The sequence below is a fragment of the Bubalus bubalis genome, chromosome 9, assembly GCF_019923935.1.
Source record: "Bubalus bubalis isolate 160015118507 breed Murrah chromosome 9, NDDB_SH_1, whole genome shotgun sequence".
Classification (NCBI taxonomy): domain Eukaryota; kingdom Metazoa; phylum Chordata; class Mammalia; order Artiodactyla; family Bovidae; genus Bubalus; species Bubalus bubalis.
Window position 1 is genome coordinate 49737409 of NC_059165.1, and position 18460 is coordinate 49755868.

The following is an 18460-nucleotide window of genomic DNA, read 5'->3' on the forward strand; positions in this document are numbered from 1 at the left end:
ACTTTCCAAGGCTATGTGCTCCTCTACTCGCATCTGAAGAGCAACTGGGGTTTGGGGAGAAGCTGGTGAGGAGGTTCTGATGAGCCTGCTGCTCAGCTGTCAGCTACTTCTCTGCCACCTCCTCCTTACATCTGTTCCCATGGTGCCCATAAAGGCCTTGGCTCTATTGATAACTTGCTGTATGACTTCAGATCTACTGTATGACTTCAGATAATCTTTTCTGGGCTTCAGTTTTTCTTGCCTCATCTGTTTCATAAGGAGCTGGACCTAGTGGTCCCCCTCTGATGATCCATCCCTGATCTTGATCCTACAGAAGCCACGTTATGAAATCCGATGGAAAGTGATCGAATCTGTGAGCTCTGATGGCCATGAGTACATCTATGTGGACCCTATGCAGCTGCCCTACGACTCCACCTGGGAGCTGCCACGGGACCAGCTTGTGCTCGGTCAGTCCAAGGAGGCCTCAACTGGCAGTCTGGGGACTTGAGGCTGGTGGAAACACTGTCTGACATCTGGGCCCAGCCTTGCCATGATTGGCTTGAGACCTAGGGCTGATGTCTTGCCTTCTCTGGCCCTCAGGCCCTACCCTCTGTACAATGGGGGTAAGATGATCCCCTTGAGACCCTCTAGCCTTTATGTTCTATGATCCAGAGATGCTGTGAGATGAAACCACTTTGTGGAGAGAGAGGAAGTATTAATGAGTGCCAGGCCTGTGCTTAGTGCAGCTGGAGAGGCTGAGAGGGTACGGAGAAGCTGTGCTCCCCTCTGGGGGAGAGGTTTTCCTGGGACTAAAGAGGGACCAGAAAGCAGGCAGGACTTAGGTGAGACCAGGAAGGACTGCAAAGCACTGTGATTTTAGGAGCCTTCATGGGAGAAACACCTTAAGTCCAGGGTAGCTTGAGGGATGTCTAACCTGACCTCAGAGAGCATACATGTTGAGATTCTTCATGGGTCAGCAGCTGAGAGATCATCTCTTTCCTAGGACGCACCCTGGGCTCCGGGGCCTTTGGGCAGGTGGTGGAGGCCACGGCTCACGGCCTGAGCCATTCTCAGGCCACCATGAAAGTGGCCGTGAAGATGCTGAAATGTGAGTCCTGGGACCCCGCCCCTCTCTCCCCTCACCCCCACCTCCCCCGCACATTCAGGCACTCCCAGAGCAGGCCTTGTGCTGATTCTCTGGGCACAGAAGTACAGGCACACCACAGCCAGCAGCACTCCCGATTCTACTTTGGGAAAGAGGCTTCCTCACCCTGCCCCCTCCTCCAGGAGCCTCCCCGCCCACCCTTTTTCCTTTCTTCTGCCTGTGGGTCCTCACCACCCTTGACCACCTGGGTCTAACAGCACAGACTGGGGCAGAGGAGCCAGAATAGGCTCCAGTGAGGCCTCTGTGACTGGGCCAGGCCTGAGGTCCTCTCTCTCCCTCAGCCACAGCCCGCAGCAGTGAGAAGCAAGCCCTCATGTCAGAGCTGAAGATCATGAGTCACCTTGGGCCCCACCTGAACGTGGTCAACCTGCTGGGCGCCTGCACTAAAGGAGGTACAACCCACTCCCAGAGGATTCTGGGAAGTGCCAGTGGCCAAGGCCTGGCCCCTCCCTGCCCCCTCCTCAGTCCAAGGACAACAGGACACTCTCACTGGAGGGTCCGTGCCTACCCAGTCCAGTGCCCTCACTTCACAGAGCCAGATGTGTGTCAGATTAGCAAGTCACAAAATCACATCACCTCCAAGACCAAAGCACTCTTCAGGTCACCATTCCTAGCAGTTTCCAAATCAAGGAGTTCTCTGACGTTTAAAACTTGTCACAGTCGATTTTAAAAAGGGTAATAAGTAACAGCTCATGAGACATTGAAATGAGCCCTTCCTCTGGAGACCACCAGCCGGCTTGCTCACTCAGAGCTGCTTTCACTCGGAACGTAGAATAAGCAAGGTCTCTCCAGCTGAGTGTGTTTATTTGAAACTCTAATTACAAGTTAGGCTGCAAAAAAAAAAGTTATCACTATTTGCAGCTGCTTGTTGTGAGATTTGGGATTTTCCTCAGTATTGTGCAACCAAAACAAAATACAGAAGTACAGTGTGTACGTAGACCAATTTTTGTCTGCAGTGGTCACACATTTCAAAATGTTTGATACCACCAGTATCTTCAAACTGCCAAGTCAATGCATTGTGCTTGAATTTAAACAGTAACCTGGTAATAATCAGTTGCCTTGGTTTGCTTTATATCCTGGGCTCAAATTTCAGCTTCATCAACAACAGCTAACCCTGTGCTTGCAGTTTGCCAAGCGCTGAGCTGAGCTAACCAAAGGCATTACCTCATGAATACTCATGAGATTCTTTGGGGTGGGCATTACTAGCCCCATCTGGTAGATGAGGATAGTAAGGCTCAGGGAGACTGCCTTGCTCACAGCCAGGAAAATCCAGGTTTGCCTGGGGCCTGAGCCTGTTTGCTGTTCCACATGCAGCCTGTCGTTAGCCTCAGGGCTCTGACCGGAAGCCTGACCCCACCCCACCCCCTGCCCTGGGACTGTCCCTGAGCCTGTCCTTCTGCAGGGCCCATCTACATCATCACCGAGTACTGCCGTTATGGCGACCTGGTGGACTACCTGCACCGCAACAAGCACACCTTCCTGCAGCGCTGCTCAGACAAGCGCCGCCCACCCAGCGCCGAGCTCTACAGCAACGCCCTGCCTGTCGGGCTCCCTCTGCCTAGGTACCGCAGGGAGGCTGGGGCCTGAGTCGGTGGGGAGCCCTGAGGAGCGCCTGCTCACCCCTCCTTGTCCAGGACAGGAAGTTGAGGCCAGGGTGGGCAGAGCCGCTCCTAGAGCCAGCCTGCAGCCTGGCCCCCTCGGCCACCCTAGAGGTGGGCATGGCAATAGCAGTGGTGATGATGGTAGCTGCCACCTGCTGATTGTAGGAGTGAGGCAGGCCTGCGCTGAGCACTCCGCAGATGTGACCCCCTTTGACCTCTCACCAAACACACATCATTGTCTCTCCATCACTGGGGAGCACCTGGGACCCTCCTGATCCAGGTTGACCCTCACTGTAGCGCTCTCCACTCTACTCCTCCCTTGCTGCAGCCTTCCCCCTCCTCCACACAGCAGTCTCTCCAGTGCCTCCAGGGTAGCTATCCTCTTTCTTCTTGTTGTCCAAAAATAACATTTCTTTTCTCTCTTGCTGATTGCAAAAGCAATACTTGTCTATTTCAGAGGCAAGAGTCAGTTAAGAATAGCATTAAAAGACGTTAAAATTCATCCATGTTCTCTTCAACATTTTGATTGGTTTCCTTCCAGTATTTTTTCTCCCCCTAGAGACACATGTGTACTTGGTCCCACAGCTCTCTGGAGAGCTGATGCTGCGGGCAGAGGCATTAAGGTGATTCACTGCCCACTTGCAGGGCCTCATGGCTGGACAGTGTCCTTCCTGTGACCCTTTCTTTGGGTACTGGAATTGCCCTAGGCATGAGTTCTCTGAGGACACAACCTAGGTCTTATCATCATCTTGGCAGCCCCAGTGCCCAGCTCAGAATGGGTCTGAGGTTGGCTGGAAGGGCTCACTACATGGTCGTTCATATTGTGACAGATTGTGAGTGGAGGATGCTTGAGTGAGGGAGAGAAGAAATGCATAAGTGACAGGGCCTTTCTGGCCCCAGTGGTGAGCAGAGGGGCAGGAGGGGGATGAGCGGGGAGAGCCTGTGCTACTGCCTCTGTGATGCTCCTTTGCCCCCAGCCACGTGTCACTGCCTGGGGAGAGCGATGGCGGCTACATGGACATGAGCAAGGACGAGTCGGTGGACTATGTGCCCATGCTGGACATGAAAGGAGATGTCAAATACGCAGACATCGAGTCCTCCAACTACATGGCTCCTTATGATAACTACGTCCCCTCTGGTGGGTGCACACAGGGTCCTCACACCTGTGTTGTCATGCATTCTTTCCAAACCCTTTCCTCCACCCAGTGTGGCAACAACCCTGCCAGGAAGGTGGCCTTGTGCCCATTTCATAGATGCAGAAACTGAGGCCTGCCACCTGCCCAAAGCTGCTATGTGGAGGAACCCCAATTTCAACCCCTGTTTTTGGGTCAAGAAATGTGCACACAGCCTTCAGGGAGGAGAGGAGCTTGGGTTGGAGGGGATGCCTGACCTGCTGGGGCCTCAGGAAAGAGTGGTCTGCTCAGAGCAGGCCCCAGGCTGGCTAGTACCCTGAGGAGCAGGCAGGCTAGGCTAAGTAAAAGTGGCCCAGGGCTAATACCAAAAGTTTTTTTTGGAAGTCAGAAAATTTAAGAGATATTTGGAAATTGTTTTCCTTTTGGGGAAGCCTTAGAGGATCAGGAGACTCCTCTCTGGGCCATCCAGCCTCTATGAGCCAGAGGCCAGGGTTCTGTGGCCCTGGGGAGACTCAAGATGTCCTTCTGCTCTTCTCTAGCTCCTGAGAGGACTTGCCGGGTGACTTTGATCAACGAGTCCCCAGTGCTTAGCTACACGGATCTGGTGGGCTTCAGCTACCAGGTGGCCAATGGCATGGAGTTCCTGGCGTCCAAGAATGTATGTGTAGTCACAGTGAGCAGAGTGGGGTCCTGGGGAGGGGGGTCCCCTGACCAGCCAGGGTCCTCCAAGTATGTGACCCATACAGCATCCCTCTGGTGGCTGAGGATGGCCAACGCCCTCACACCTGGTGGCCCCTCACACCTGACCAGCCATGTATTTTTCATAAAGCCCTCAACCTGGAGAGCCTTTCCCCACAATTGCCCCACAGTCTCGCTCCCATCCCCTCTGTCCCCAGTGCGTCCACCGAGACCTGGCAGCCAGGAACGTGCTCATCTGTGAGGGCAAGCTGGTCAAGATCTGCGACTTTGGCCTGGCTCGTGACATCATGCGGGACTCGAACTACATCTCCAAGGGCAGCGTGAGTGCCTTCACCGTCATCATGGTTCATGTGGCTTTGGCTCATGGGAAGTCAGGACAGGGTCCTCGTGGGCTCTGCCTGCCTGGCCCTGTGTGTAGGGACAGGAAGGGGAGCCACCAGCTGTGCATGGGGAGGAGGTGGGGATGGGGGTGAGATGCCCAGACCTGGGGGGTGGGCCAAGGGCTCAGATTTGCTGGGCATGGCAGAGGCCAAGGGGCCAGCTGTAAAGCTGGAATGGATAGGGAGCAGGCCAAATGTGCTTCTCAGCAGTGATGGCAGGCAGAGGAAAAAGCCCAGATGAGTGAGTGGCAGGTGGTACTCGGATAAAAGGTGACCATCCTGCCTCGCACTCATGTCCCCACTTTCCACACAGGGACAGAACTGGAGGGACACTAGGCTCCAAAGATGGAAGGCAGCTAGGATGAGAGCTGGGGGACACCTCTGCACATCCCTGCCTCCCCCCACAGGGGCCTGTACTGCGGCCAGGAAAGGGATCCTGCTCCCCGAGGAGTCTCAGACCCTGGGGCTCTTCCTCACAGACAGGGGTTGCCGTGTCCCCAGCTTGTGAGAAGAGAAACTCAGCCTCCTGATCCTCTGACTAACCAGCATTGGGATGGGTGTGGGAACCGTGTATCGGCAGTGATGGGCCCTGGGGGCCAGGAAGTGAGAAACAGCTGAGGTGGGGACTGCCGGACCTCCTCCTGCCCCCCAGGTGCAGAGTGGGGCTCAGCCCCTCCTTGCACTCAGCAGCCTCTGCCTTCCCACAGACCTTCCTGCCTCTGAAGTGGATGGCCCCCGAGAGCATCTTCAACAGCCTCTACACTACGCTGAGCGACGTGTGGTCCTTCGGCATCCTGCTCTGGGAGATCTTCACACTGGGTATGCTTCCTTCGTCCTCCAGCGCTCACCCGCACACGGCACAGCGTCCACCCTGAGTGCCCACACCTCCATCCTAGGGGGGTGGTGGGACAGGGCTCAGAAGCTCTGCTCTGTTCTTGTTACTGTGTGACCTCGGCAAAGTGTCTTGCCGTCTGGATCTCCTTACCTCTGCATCTCAGCATAGATGGACTTGGACAGCGACGTCAAGAAGCCTGGCTCTGGTGTTCTCTGGTTCTGATTCCGGGGAGGGATTCAGTCTGTGTCCAGAGCCTGTGAGGGAGCCCACATTTCCCAGTGCCAAAGCCAAGATACCCTCACCAGTGCCTGGGCTGGTGTGCCTCTCCCTGTCCTGTAGGAGAGGATTCCTGCTGCTTTCCCAGCACCCCTGAGCCTGTGTCTCTTGTCTCTGCTCCCTAACAGGTGGCACCCCGTACCCAGAGCTGCCCATGAACGAGCAGTTCTACAATGCCATCAAGAGGGGCTACCGCATGGCCCAGCCTGCCCATGCCTCTGACGAGATGTGAGTGGAGCATCTGGGAAGATATTTGGGGGTGCAGACAATACATATCTAACTTTACCAGCTTAAGATAAAAATAGATTAGTTAAGAGATGTAGAAAAATTAGGTTTAGCCGGATCCCGTTGTTCACAGACATCATCCACAGCCTCTTGTTCTACCCTGGGGCTCTGTTCTCCTTCACGTTAGCCTTACTTTCAGGCTGGCAGCATCCAAATGGCTTCGGCCTGGCTGCTTTCACCATAGTTGCAGCAAAAGGCCCAGAGGTGGTTGTCAAGGGCTCTGCTAGGGTCACAGGCCCATCCAGAACCAGCCACTGGGCTGAGGGGATGAACCCCTACTGGCCAGACCCAGTCATGTGCTCGCCAAGGTGCGGCCAACCCCATGGAAGCACTGAACTGAAGGTGAAGAAGGGGCTTCTCAAGGGAACATGCCGGAGCAGTAAAGGGGAGACCCCTCCCCTCCTCCCTTCCCACCTCTTTTTATTTATTCCTCACTTTGTTGTGGGAGGTGGCAGGCCCTGACCCCTCTGCCCCTTTCCCCAGCTACGAGATCATGCAGAAGTGCTGGGAAGAGAAGTTCGAGATCCGGCCCCCCTTCTCCCAGCTGGTGCTGCTTCTCGAGAGACTGCTGGGTGAGGGCTACAAAAAGGTACGCTGAGGCAGGGTGGGGGTGGGGACTGGAGCGCACCAGTGCAGAAATAGACACAGGGTGCAAGGCTCACTACGACACACTGGTGTTTGGGGACAATCCTTTCCCCTCTCTGGGCCTGTTTCCCTGTTGGTGCTAATAAGGGATGTGAGTGTAGTTTATTTTAGCAGTACAGAATTTCTTAAAGTGAAATCCTACTTGGAAGCTGATTAATTTAAACTGGAGGCAGGGAGCCTATTGCCCCCTCATCCTGCATCCTTCCACTTGCCTTTGCAACCAGACCAAACCCTGGGCCTCCGTCCCAAGTCTGAACAATCCCAGGCGCAATGGCTACTAAGGGCCTGACTGCCTAGACCCTGTGGCAGGCTCGTACACGGCAGATGTTGCCAGCGGGGCATTAAAACCGTCCCCTGCCCCACCGCAAAGCTAGTGCGAGGGGGATGCATGTATCCTTTGTCCAGACACAGCCCTTTCCCTCAGTCCATTCCTCAGCCCACTCCCAGCCACGTCAGGTTACGGGTCCAGGACCAGTAGTGAGGGAAACAGGCCCCAGCGAAGGAGGCCATGGCAGGCAGAGAGCCCACGCCTGTCTCCCCTGAAGCAGGGAAGAGTTAGGGTCACGGGTGCTGGTCTGAGTACTGACCCCTCCCCAGGTGACCCTCAGCTCACCTTGTCTGGTAAAAGGCCAGGGAGGAGGGTAACTTAGTGGCTTTGGGCAATTCTCCTTCCTCTCTGAGCACCAGGGACCTTATTTACATAATGCTGGAAGGGCTGGCTCCGAATCTACGTGTTAGATGATCCCTGAAGTCGTTTCTGGTCTGACCCTCCCTCTATCTTGGATTCTTCCTGCCCCCTGAACAGAAGTACCAGCAGGTGGATGAGGAGTTTCTGAGGAGCGACCACCCAGCCATCCTTCGGTCCCAAGCCCGCTTGCCTGGCTTCAATGGCCTCCGATCTCCTCTGGACACCAGCTCCGTCCTCTATACTGCTGTGCAGCCCAACGAGGGGGACAATGACTACATCATCCCCCTGCCTGACCCCAAACCTGAGGTTGCTGATGAGGGCCCACTGGAGGGTTCCCCCAGCCTTGCCAGGTAGCTATTCCTACCTGCAGCCCAAAGCAGTAGTGTACATAGTGTGTGTGTGCACACGTGTGTCTTTGTATGTGTGTGTCAGTCTGTATCTTCATGCCATCAGACTTGGCTTAGAAGTGAGTTACCGCAGCTGAGTACTTATTCCTGCCAATGAATAGAAAAAAGAATGGAACTCATTTGACCTTTGATGACCTCAGGTGGAAATGGCAGGCTGGTAAGAGAAAGAATGGCCTGGGACGTATATGCAAAGTATCTGTTTCCTTTAAAGGAACCCCCACAGCCATCTACTCTGTCCCCTCTCTCGGCTGTGACTTAGCCCTAAGGAGGGAAAAGGAAAATCTAATTTGCATCCCTAGCACCACATGTATTACTCTGTGGTCATCCCCAACCCTGTGATCTGGCCTTCAGCACCGTGCCCTGAGGACCCCAGGGAGCATGGAACCAGGAGGCAGAGGTGTCTACAGAAGTTCAGGCCAAAATTCACACTGGGGAGAAGATTCATGCTTTTCTTTGGCCTTGGGATGTGAAGTTACAGCATGAGGGGAGGGTTTTGGAGGAAGGCCAGCTATCGCCTGGACTAGATGTTCCGCATGTGGCCAGACCTCCACCCAAAACAAGATCCACCCTGTGGCGAAATGGCTGGGGCTGCAAACTCGGATCCAGCTGTATTTCTGCCACTCGCTGCAGTGAGACCCGGCCAGGTCCCTTTGCTGTGAGCCCATCTCTGTACATGCACTAGGAGCACACACAGGACTTAGAAGGCCCTCCCCACCCTGTTTGAGAAGCTAATATTCCAAGGCTCCAAGCAGCCAGTGTACAGAGGAGTTCAGCTGAGTTCAGACAGCTTGGGGTGTGAATGCTGGGGCTGCTCTGAGCCTTCAGACCAGCTGCTTCTCCTCTCTGAACCTCAGTTGCTTCGTCTGCAAAATGAAAACAGTCGGAGTACTTCTATTTGGAGGTTGTTATAGGGATTGAATGAGGTCATTATGCGTTCAGGCATGTGGGAGATGGAGACTGATGAGTGAGCAATGGACTCTGGAGTCAACTAGATCTGCTGTAAGTCCCCAGTCCTATACTTAGCCACTGTGCGGTGCAGGGCAGTGACATAACCTCTCTGAGCTGCACTTCCCTCACGACGCGTGCCTCGTGTAATCTCTACAAGGATTTTAGTGAGCTAAAGTGTGTAAGGCACATGCAGCCAGCTCAGGTAGATAGAAGGCTCTATGTTAATGCTGTTCTTTCACTGAGGTTCCCTCCAGCCTCTCATTCATTTGCCCTCCCCGCCTCTAGCTCCACCCTGAATGAAGTCAACACCTCCTCTACCATCTCCTGTGACAGCCCCCTGGAACCCCAAGAGGAGCCAGAGCCAGAGCCGCAGCCCGCCTCCCAGGTGGAGCCAGAGTCCAAGTGGCCGCCGGATTCCAGCTGCCCCGGGCCTCGGGCCGAGGCGGAGGAAAGCTTCCTGTAGGGGCTGGCCCCCACCCTGCCCTGCCCTACCCGAAGCTCCCCTCTACCTCCCAGCACCCTGCACCGCCTGGCCGGGCCTGGCCTCCCGTCAGCCAGGCTGCTCCCGTCGGCTGTCCCTTTCCGGAAGGCTTCTGCCCCCGGCACATCATACCCAACCCCTCGGGCTGGCTTAGGAGGCAAGAGAGCTGGAGGAGCCGTGACCAGTCCTCTGCCTCTGGAGCACCCCTGTGACTCTGAGCCAGGGCTCTCCCAGGGGACTCAGTTTCCCCATCTGTAAGATGGGAACGATGGGCTTGGCAACCCACAGTCTGGGATTCTCACCCTGCCTGACAGATGTGGAGGATGGAACCCTCAAGTTTCGTGAAGTGGTGGATTAACTCTTTTCTGTTCAGCCAGCTGCCCCTCAAGGAGCTGCAGCTCTCTCCTTGCACTTTTTTCTCCAAGAGCTGGGGAAGGGACCCTAGCATCTCCAGCTCCTGGCCGAGCTAGGGCCTGGCCTTGGACAATGTTGCCTCATCCAGAAGCCGCCTGCCCTCAGTGCCAGTCTTTGCTTTCCCAGGCCCAAGCTGGTCTGGGGCCTTCTGTGCTTAATTAATGCTGGGGCTGAGCCAAGTACAGGATACCCTGGCCTGTAGCCCCAGGCCCAGGCACTTAGGGTGCACCTCCCCATAATATGCCGTGTCCATGTCTTCCTGGCCCCATGGGTCCAGGGATCCTCTTTCTTATCACTGCCAGTCTTACTCCACTCACCAGAGTCTCCAGGGCCAGATGAGCCCCACATCTCTGATGCGTGTGTTGACATGCTTGCAACAGGTGCCTGCATGTGTGGACCAGTATGGCATTGGACCTGCTAAGAGAACTTGGAGAATTCCTTCACCCTCTCTGGGGCTGTTTTCCTTGTTGAAAAATGAGCAATTGGACTCACTGACTTCTGGTACCCTGCCAGCACTAACATTCTAGAGTATTCCAGGCATTGTACACTTGCCCAGATGAAGCAAAGATAAACACTCCACACCTCTATCCTGGGATCAGCTGGGACCTGGGGAGGCTCCAATCACACATCACACACTTCTGGGCATTCAGGAACTGGGCCCCTTCCCCAGGCCCCCGGCAGGTCCCCAAAGGCCAGCTGCCCAGGCCCTGGCTCTAAGTGATAGCCAGTGTCCTGGAAAGCCCCCAGAAGGGACGGGGGGGAGACCATGGGATCCCTTTCAGCACCCACATGGCCTCTGGCTGGAGCTGTCCTGGGCAAAGGAAGCAGGCAGCAAATCGGAGCGCCTGGCGCAGCCCGCCACTCCAGCACCTGCTGTCCAGGGCTGTGCCGCAGACCTGACGGGCAGTGAGAGGACAAGACGCCTTGGAGGGGGGACCCGAGGAGGGGCTGCAAGACGTGGGTACTTGGGGGTTGCCTTCCCACCTTCCAGCTGCCCCAGTCTGAGGAAGGAACTGTGGGAGATGGCTTTGTCTGCCCAGGGGTGCTCACCTCATGCCTCTGTCAGCCCAGTGGGCAGTGGTGGGGCCTGGGGAGTGAGGGCTGTGGCCAGGACCACTGGCGGGGGAAGGGCTGGATGGGGTGGGGGTGGGTGGGTGAGGGAAGGTCAGCGACTCTGGGAACCAGCCCCCTGTATTGGTTGGCACCTCCCTGCCCTGGGACCCCCAAAGCCTGGTCAAGGAGAGGGTATGGGTTCTCACTACGGTACCAAAGATGTAATCACCTAGGTTTACAAGTATTTTTAGGACTCACGTTAACACACATTTATATGACAGAAGTGCTATTTTGTACGCCATCAAATTTTCCTCTCTGTGTACTTTTTTAAGAGAAAGATTTTAATATTAAACCTGGTGCTTCTCACTCACAGACTTTGTGATGTCCCACAGGTGTGGGTCCCTGGGCCCGGGAGGTGGCAGGAGTGGGGTGGGAGAGCCGGGCTCACACAGCCGTAGGATCTCCACGTGACCCCTCAGCTCAAGTCCACTTCCATTTGTGAGATGGGGTTTTTCACACTCCCCACCCCCTGCCCCACCGCTCTTCCCTGGTAGTTGGGGGACCTGGACCTCAGGCTTTGGTTTTCCAGGTTGTGGAAGAAGAATGCTCTTCTGGCGCTGTAGTGCTTGGTTCTGGGTGGGGGCCCTGAGCCCCACTGCCACCCCCGCCCTGCCCCGCCATGTGCTTTGGCTTTGGTCATTAAGCCAGCCACCCTCCCTGCAACCTGTGACCCAGATCCAAGCTGGTGTGGCTCATAAGAGGCATTCGCTACAGCCCAGATCCCAGGCCCTGGTGACTGGTGGTCGGGTCTCAGGTACGGGCAGGGAGACAGACAGTGTGCCCAAGGGAGCAGAGAGGAGGAAGGAGAGAGAAGAAGAAGAAGTAAGGAAGTTGTGGGTGAGTGTGGCCACAGCACGGCCAGGGGAGGGAAGCAGGGGCCTATCTGTGGCTCTGAGAGCAGAGTCTGCCAGGCTAGGAGAGGGGTGCAGACTCATCCCTCATGGCTGTGGCAGCTTAGTGGTGTGTGGGGCTGTCACGAGCCAGGCATCTTGGTGTCCACTGGCCAGCTCGGTACTGGTTGTAGGCTCTATTTGACAGCCCAGGGAGACCCGGCAGCAGAGTGGGGCCAGGGCAATAGAGCTGCCGGGGCAGAGGGCAGAATACGCAGGTCCTGGGCCTCCTGCCTGGGTCCTTTGGGACGGGTCACCTGAGGGGGCAGCAGGGTTCTGCCTGAGACCTGTCACACCTCACTGTGTGACCTCGGCCATTCCTTGCTCTGTCTGAGCTGGGGATGGGGCATCCCAGTTTCCTTCTGGAGACTAGCAGCTCCTTTCAGAACCACAGGCCTCCCTGGACTGCCTCCAGAAGTCTGGGGCTGTGGCTGCCAGTGGGGAGAGGAACAGCGACGTGGGGCAGCTCTGACTCATGGGCCCAGCCGCCAACTCAGGGGCAGCTGAGCCACCCCCAGGGAAACCCCCTGCCCCACCTCCCCTGCTGCAGGGCCTAGGGGTCCTGGCCTTGGAGCCCATGACCCCATCTCCCCTGGCTGTGGTAGGAGATGAGTGAGCCACACCCGGATCTGCCCTGTAAAGAGAATAAACAGCCACATTCCAGATGGGGATTATCCTTGTCTTTGGGAAAGCCTCTATCTGGAGGTCAGGGGACCTCGGTCCCTTCACCTCAAGCCTGCTCCTTATGGGGTCTTGGGTGGGTTAGCCCAGAAGTAGATGGAGCTAAGACGCCACGGAGAGAGGGGAGGAGGACACAGTGCTGGTGCTGCTTGCTGAAGCGCTCCTCTGCCAGGGATGTCCTGTTGCTGCACCATCTTCCCGTTTGCCTTCACATCCACCCGTATTACAAGGGGATACCAGTTCAGGAGAGGTTGTGGGGACTTGCCTAGGGTTGTCAGGTTGGTACAGCAGGGAGGTGATGGGTGCCTGGGCCTGGCCGAAACCTGGGTCAGCTCTCAGGAGGGGCGAAGGGAAGCCTGAGTCCCAGCCCCTGTCTCCTGACTCCAGACCTCTGGGGCTGTGGGTCCCCAAGAGAAAGTGCTAGGGGGAAGGAAGGAGCTAAGAGACTCTGAGGGCTAGGTGGATGTAATAAACAAGCATCTGATGGGCTGGGAGCCCACACAGCCCGGTGTAGAGGGGATGTGGGAGCGGGAGGGTGAGGAAACTGTAGCTCCTGTGATTCTCCCATCCCACCACTCAGACGGGCCCATGGGAACTGGTGAGCTGGAATTTTCCTCCCAGACGATGAGCCACTTGACTATACAATTCTTCCACCACCCTATTCACAGCCAGGGTCCTTGTTCCTGGAAAAAGAGAGAAAGACTGAAAGCTTTTGCTTCCAGGGCCCTGACCCTCAGCTGATGAGGGGCCCCACAGCCCCCATTAATGTTCTTTCTTTGAATTATAGCCCTGTCTCCACAAGGTCTTTTCTATTTCAGTTTCTCATTCAGCTTCATAAACATTTAAAATTACTTTTATAGAAGCAATTATATATGCCTGCATTAAAAAGTACCCATTAGCAGATGTATAACACAGAAAGAGACCCATGAGACCCTGGCTCTGTCTTGGTCCCTCATCATTTAGAGTGGGTTCCTCTCTGTAAGCTGATGTGATGTTCACAATAAAGCTAGGCAACAAGCCAAGGGAAGACCCAGATGAAAAAGCTAAGGCTCAGAGCCATGAAGTGCTGGTCCAAGGTCACATTGGGAGGCTCATTCCTGCCAGTCTGGTGTCTTTGCTACTGCCTTCCTCAGGGAGATTCAGAGTCCAGTTTCTGGATGCAGAGGGGATAGCAGGCTGAGAAGCCACTGGATCAGGTTGCCAGCCACCCACTCGGGGTGAGGGTCTTGGAATTCCTTGAGTAGGCTCCTCCTTAGAGGGAGCTTCTGGGGCTTCTGGGCTGTGATCAGCTCCCACAGCTCAGAATACCATTAGCCATGACTGCTTCAGAGCCTGATGAAGGGGCCTAGGCCTGGGGCAGGGGGCTGGGCCTTCTCAGGATCCAGCAGGGACTCAGGGACATTACAGAAAGCAGACTATCTCCCTGTGGTCCCCTCCAACTGGCTCAGCCTCTGCCCTTCTCTCTGGGCACATTATGGCCTGTGTGTCCGGTCTTTCCAATGGCTTCTTTCCACCTGACAGGGTTGGGGCAGTTCCAGTCTCTTTCTGGTTTAGGGTTTTGTGGGTAATCACTGCAAGGAACTAGAAAGTCACAAACACGGGGAAGTAACAAAGCTTCTGGAAAATCACAGAATTCTCAAGAGTTGTTGTTCCCCTTCTGAAGGTACAAGATGGCAACTTCCATGTCTGAAAATTTTTCTTCTCCATTACTGATCTTCTTGAAGAATACTATGATCTTGTCTCTATTTGCTCAGACACCTTCGATGGCTCCCCGTGGCCCAACAAAGTCCAGACATCCTCATGTGGTCGCGAAGGTCCCTCCTGAGCTGGCTTCAGCATCTCTCGCCTCTCCCTTGTCTGTGCTCCAAGGCCTATCTATGCCTGTGTGGGCCCCAAGCTGTCCAACCTTCCAGGAGTGTGCAAGAGCTCCCTTCTCTCCACAACCTCACCAGCACTTGCTATTGCTTGTCTTTCTGATAGTAGCCGTTCTAACAGCTGCGAGGTGATTCCTCATTGTGGTTTGGATTTGATTTCCCTGATGATTAGTGATGTTGTACATCTTTTCATAGGCCTGTTGGTAATTTGCAAAAATGTCCATTCCTCTGTCCGTGTTTTAATTGGATTATTTTGCTGTTGAGTTGAATGAGTTCCTTATGTTTGGATATTAACTCCTTAGCCGATACATATAATTTGCAAAGATTTTCTCCCACTTCACAGGTTGCCTATTCATCGTGTTGCCTGTTTCTTGTGCTGTGCAGAAGCCCTGCCTCTGCACCTCTCTGGGTGCTGCCCTCACCACCCAGGACACCCAGCTCTCTACGACTGAAAGGAAAAGTCTTGCTCTAACTTCCAGTCCAGCTCAAAGCCACCTCCCCCAAGAAGCCTTCCCAACACCCGGCTGGAAGTGGTTTCTTTGCCCGGTGCCTGGACTGATGGGCCCCATCAGTCCACTAATGTCCTTTGTGCTCTCTCATCTCCAGGCCTTTATCATGCTGTCTCTCCTTCCTGGAACATTCCCACTCCTCTCTGCATCTCTCCCCAGCTCCTTCTCAGTTTAGGCACTCTTTCTTCTACAGTGCTCCCAGGATGTCTTGCAACTCCACTGCTGTCCTGGTTCGTCTTCACCACCCGGCCGTGAGCTCCAAAGGGGAGGAACTATGCCTGCCACGCTCAGCACTCTTCCCAGGGCCAAGCAGAGAGTCAGAGTCGGTGCTTGATAAATATTTGTTGGATGCACTTCACCTGTCATTATTGTCTCACTGAATCTGAGTTAGTAACCCTTCCCGTGTTTGACAGGCCAAAAAAAAACGACCTGAGAGGCCAGGACCTGGCTGTGGTCACACAGCTATAAGTGGGGAATGTGATTCCCAGTCTGTCTGGCTCCAAAAACCAGGCCAGTCACCCTCTACCCTTGACCTTTCTGAGAGCCGCAGCCATTGCTGAAGCAGTTAGTTAAACACATGGGCTCTGGGGCTGAGTTCCTCAGTTCAAATCCGGCTCTGCCACGTGTCAGCTGTGTGACCCTGAGCAGAACACTTAGCATCCCTGAGCCTGTTTTTCCTCATCTATAACATGGAATAATTAAAGCTGTCCCCTTAGATGATTCTGAGGATCAGATGAGATGACCTGTACAGAGAGTTTAGTCTGGAGAGTCTCACAAAGGAAGTGTCTAATGAACAAGGGACTCATAGCTCCTCTTTGTGTAATTGCTTTACTGCAGTTGTTAATGGTGCCCCTTTTGGTTTCAAAGGTTCATATTTGGATGACAAATCGAGCAACAGAGATTGATGTCAGCGTGAGCACCTGCGTTATAGTACCACTACTTGGGACAGGGAGGGACCTGCAGGTAGGAAACAGCCCTGAGCTTCTCTGTCCTGGGCCCAGAACAGGGCATGGCTGGTTTCTGAGAGTGGAGGACTCCTTTCACTCTCTTTTCATTTGTTTACGAGCTTCCCTGATAGCTTCCTCAGCTGGTAAAGAATCTGCTTGCAATTTGGGAGACCTGGGTTCGATGCCTATGTTGGGAAGATCCCCTGGAGAAGGGAAAGGCTACCCACTCCAGTATTCTGGCCTGGAGAATTCCGTGGACTGTTATAGTCCATGGGGTCACAAAGAGTCCGACATAACTTAGTGACTTTCACTTCACTGCCTGCAATGCAGGAGACCCTGGTTCAATTCCTGGGTTGGGAAGATCCCCTGGAGAAGGGAAAGGCTACCCACTCCAGGATTCTGGCCTAGAGAATTTCATGGACTGTATAGGCCTAGAACAAGTCACTGCCGGTTTCTGAGAGTGGAGGACTCCTTTCACTCTCTGCTCGTTTGTTTATATGTTTACTCACTTATTTGTCCATCCAGCACTGACTGAGCTGCCACCACCTGCCAGGCATGGGCCAAGAACAGAGGGTGAGGAGAAACCAGGGCTGTGCTGGGGGTGGAGGGGGGCAGTCAGCAGGACATTACATCAGTAACGTCCCCCACTGAGAACAGCCCTTCACTGAGAAGTGCTGTGACCTAAGGGGGCCAGTGTAAGGCAGACAAAGGGAGGAGGGTTGAGTACAGACCAGACAGAAGAAGGATCACATTGAACAGTGAGAGAGCAGGGTGAGTTCAGGAGCTGGGAACTCGGGCTTCAATCCTGCAGGGAGAGCAGGTGGAGAGAGCAGAGGCGCTAAGGCCAGCTGTGGGCAGATTGCAAAGGCCACTGAAAGCCCTGCTAGAGCACGGACCTGACCTGCACCTCTGGGCTGGAATAGTGGATGGGAACAAATACCCTTGGTAGCCTAAGGCAGACACTAGAACTCTTTCCATCCTCAGTCCTGATGGGAGTCAAGTGTCCTGATGATGGTCCCTGTGTCCTGGCTTGGGCCTCTCCTCTCCCTGGTGGGGAAACTGACTGCATGGACTGGGGCTGGGGTTGAGTGGTCAGGAATGTGGAGGCTGAGCTCTCATTGCCATGGAGTCTAGAGGTGCCAGGACCCAGAGCCAGGCAGGGGAGACCCTTAGCATGTGCAGGAGTGTGATAGGCCCACACAGTTGCTTCAGGATTTCCTAACATTTGGGCTGACATGCAAATCCTTTGCAAAGTTCCTCTGCCACAGGAAGCAGTGATGTCAGTCTGGAATCCCTATTCATCACCCTCCTAGCAGCATCACTGCAGCTTCCCCAGCCAGGGGTCACCCCTACATCACCCGCACTGTGCCCTACAGTGAGCCCAGGGCACTTGCACCCACATTCATGGGTGGTCAGCACCCTCACAGTCAAGAAAGACCCAGGGTCGCATTGTGCTTTGTGGTGGTCATTAGCAAAGTCTCTGCAGCCAGCTTGGTCACCTGCTGGCTCTGAGACCTGGGGCAAGTGCCAACCTTTCTGAGCTTTGCCCTCCTCATCTGCAAAATAGGGATAATTAATAGAACCGGCCTCCTGGTTGAGAGGATTAAATGAGATAAATATGCCAAGAGCCCAGCATGGTACCTGGCATGTAAACAACACCTGAAAAATGTTAGGCCTCCAAATGCCATATTTCTAGGAGGGTGTAGTGCCTTCCTACTCGTAGAGCTTTGGAACACAGCTTTCATTCATAGATTCATACATCCCTCAAACATCTAAAGTCAGTGGATCAGAATGTTCAGGTATACCACAGGCTCAGGAGGCAGAAACACCCTAACCAGCTGTGTGATCTCAAGAAAGTGACTTAACTACTCTGAGTCTTGGGGTAAAAGCCACACCTACCTGTAAGTGTGGCCTGCAAGTGAGGAAAGAACTGAGATGGGGGTGAGCCCAGAGGGCTTGTGATGCATAGGAAGGGCAGGAGGCCCCTTCGAGATAGTTCAAGCTGTCGGATTTTCCAGGTGGACAGCAGTAATAGGACACACAGCTGAGCAGCTTCCTCTGATCTCTGGGACAGGGACACGCTCTGCTGAGGCCACCCCTCTGGTCCACTGTTGACTTCCACTACCCACCCGGGCTAGACCCATCTCTTCTCCACTTCTACACCCTCCACCAGGGACGGGTCTCTGCCAGTCCCAGTCAGGGACTCTGAGAATTGCATGGAATCTGAGCACCCTACCCCAAGACCAGAGACAAACTTCTCATACATCTTAGAGATTCTCAGGTTTCCACAATGCCATTCGTGAGCTTTCAAGGGCAGTGGCCTCAGACATTAGTAAGCATCAGAATTCCCTAGAGAGTCTGTTTCCTGTGCAGGTTCCTCCCATTTCTAATTCTGCAGGCTTGGGATGGCCCTGGAATCTGCTTTTTAACAGATCCCCTTGTGATTCTGACTTCCCTGGTGGCTCAGAGGTTAAAGCGTTTGCCTGCAATGCGGGAGACGTGGGTTAGAT

General features: G+C 54.6%; 1 protein-coding gene across 6 annotated transcripts in view; it reads left to right on the forward strand.

Annotated features, from left to right (window-relative positions):
- PDGFRB (platelet derived growth factor receptor beta) overlaps positions 1–11361 on the forward strand; it is a 37690-nt gene extending 26329 nt beyond the window's left edge. For all 6 annotated transcript variants that reach the window (XM_044947457.2, XM_025292423.3, XM_025292424.3 and 3 more), the window contains 12 exons: positions 314–446; positions 983–1087; positions 1426–1536; positions 2547–2706; positions 3723–3883; positions 4418–4536; positions 4775–4897; positions 5665–5776; positions 6197–6296; positions 6837–6942; positions 7804–8036; positions 9327–11361. In XM_044947457.2, coding sequence (XP_044803392.1) covers positions 314–446; positions 983–1087; positions 1426–1536; positions 2547–2706; positions 3723–3883; positions 4418–4536; positions 4775–4897; positions 5665–5776; positions 6197–6296; positions 6837–6942; positions 7804–8036; positions 9327–9504 — 1641 coding nt within the window. In that variant the 3' untranslated portion in view covers positions 9505–11361. The remainder of the gene's footprint in view (positions 1–313; positions 447–982; positions 1088–1425; positions 1537–2546; positions 2707–3722; positions 3884–4417; positions 4537–4774; positions 4898–5664; positions 5777–6196; positions 6297–6836; positions 6943–7803; positions 8037–9326) is intronic.
- Positions 11362–18460: the final 7099 nt, after the last annotated feature.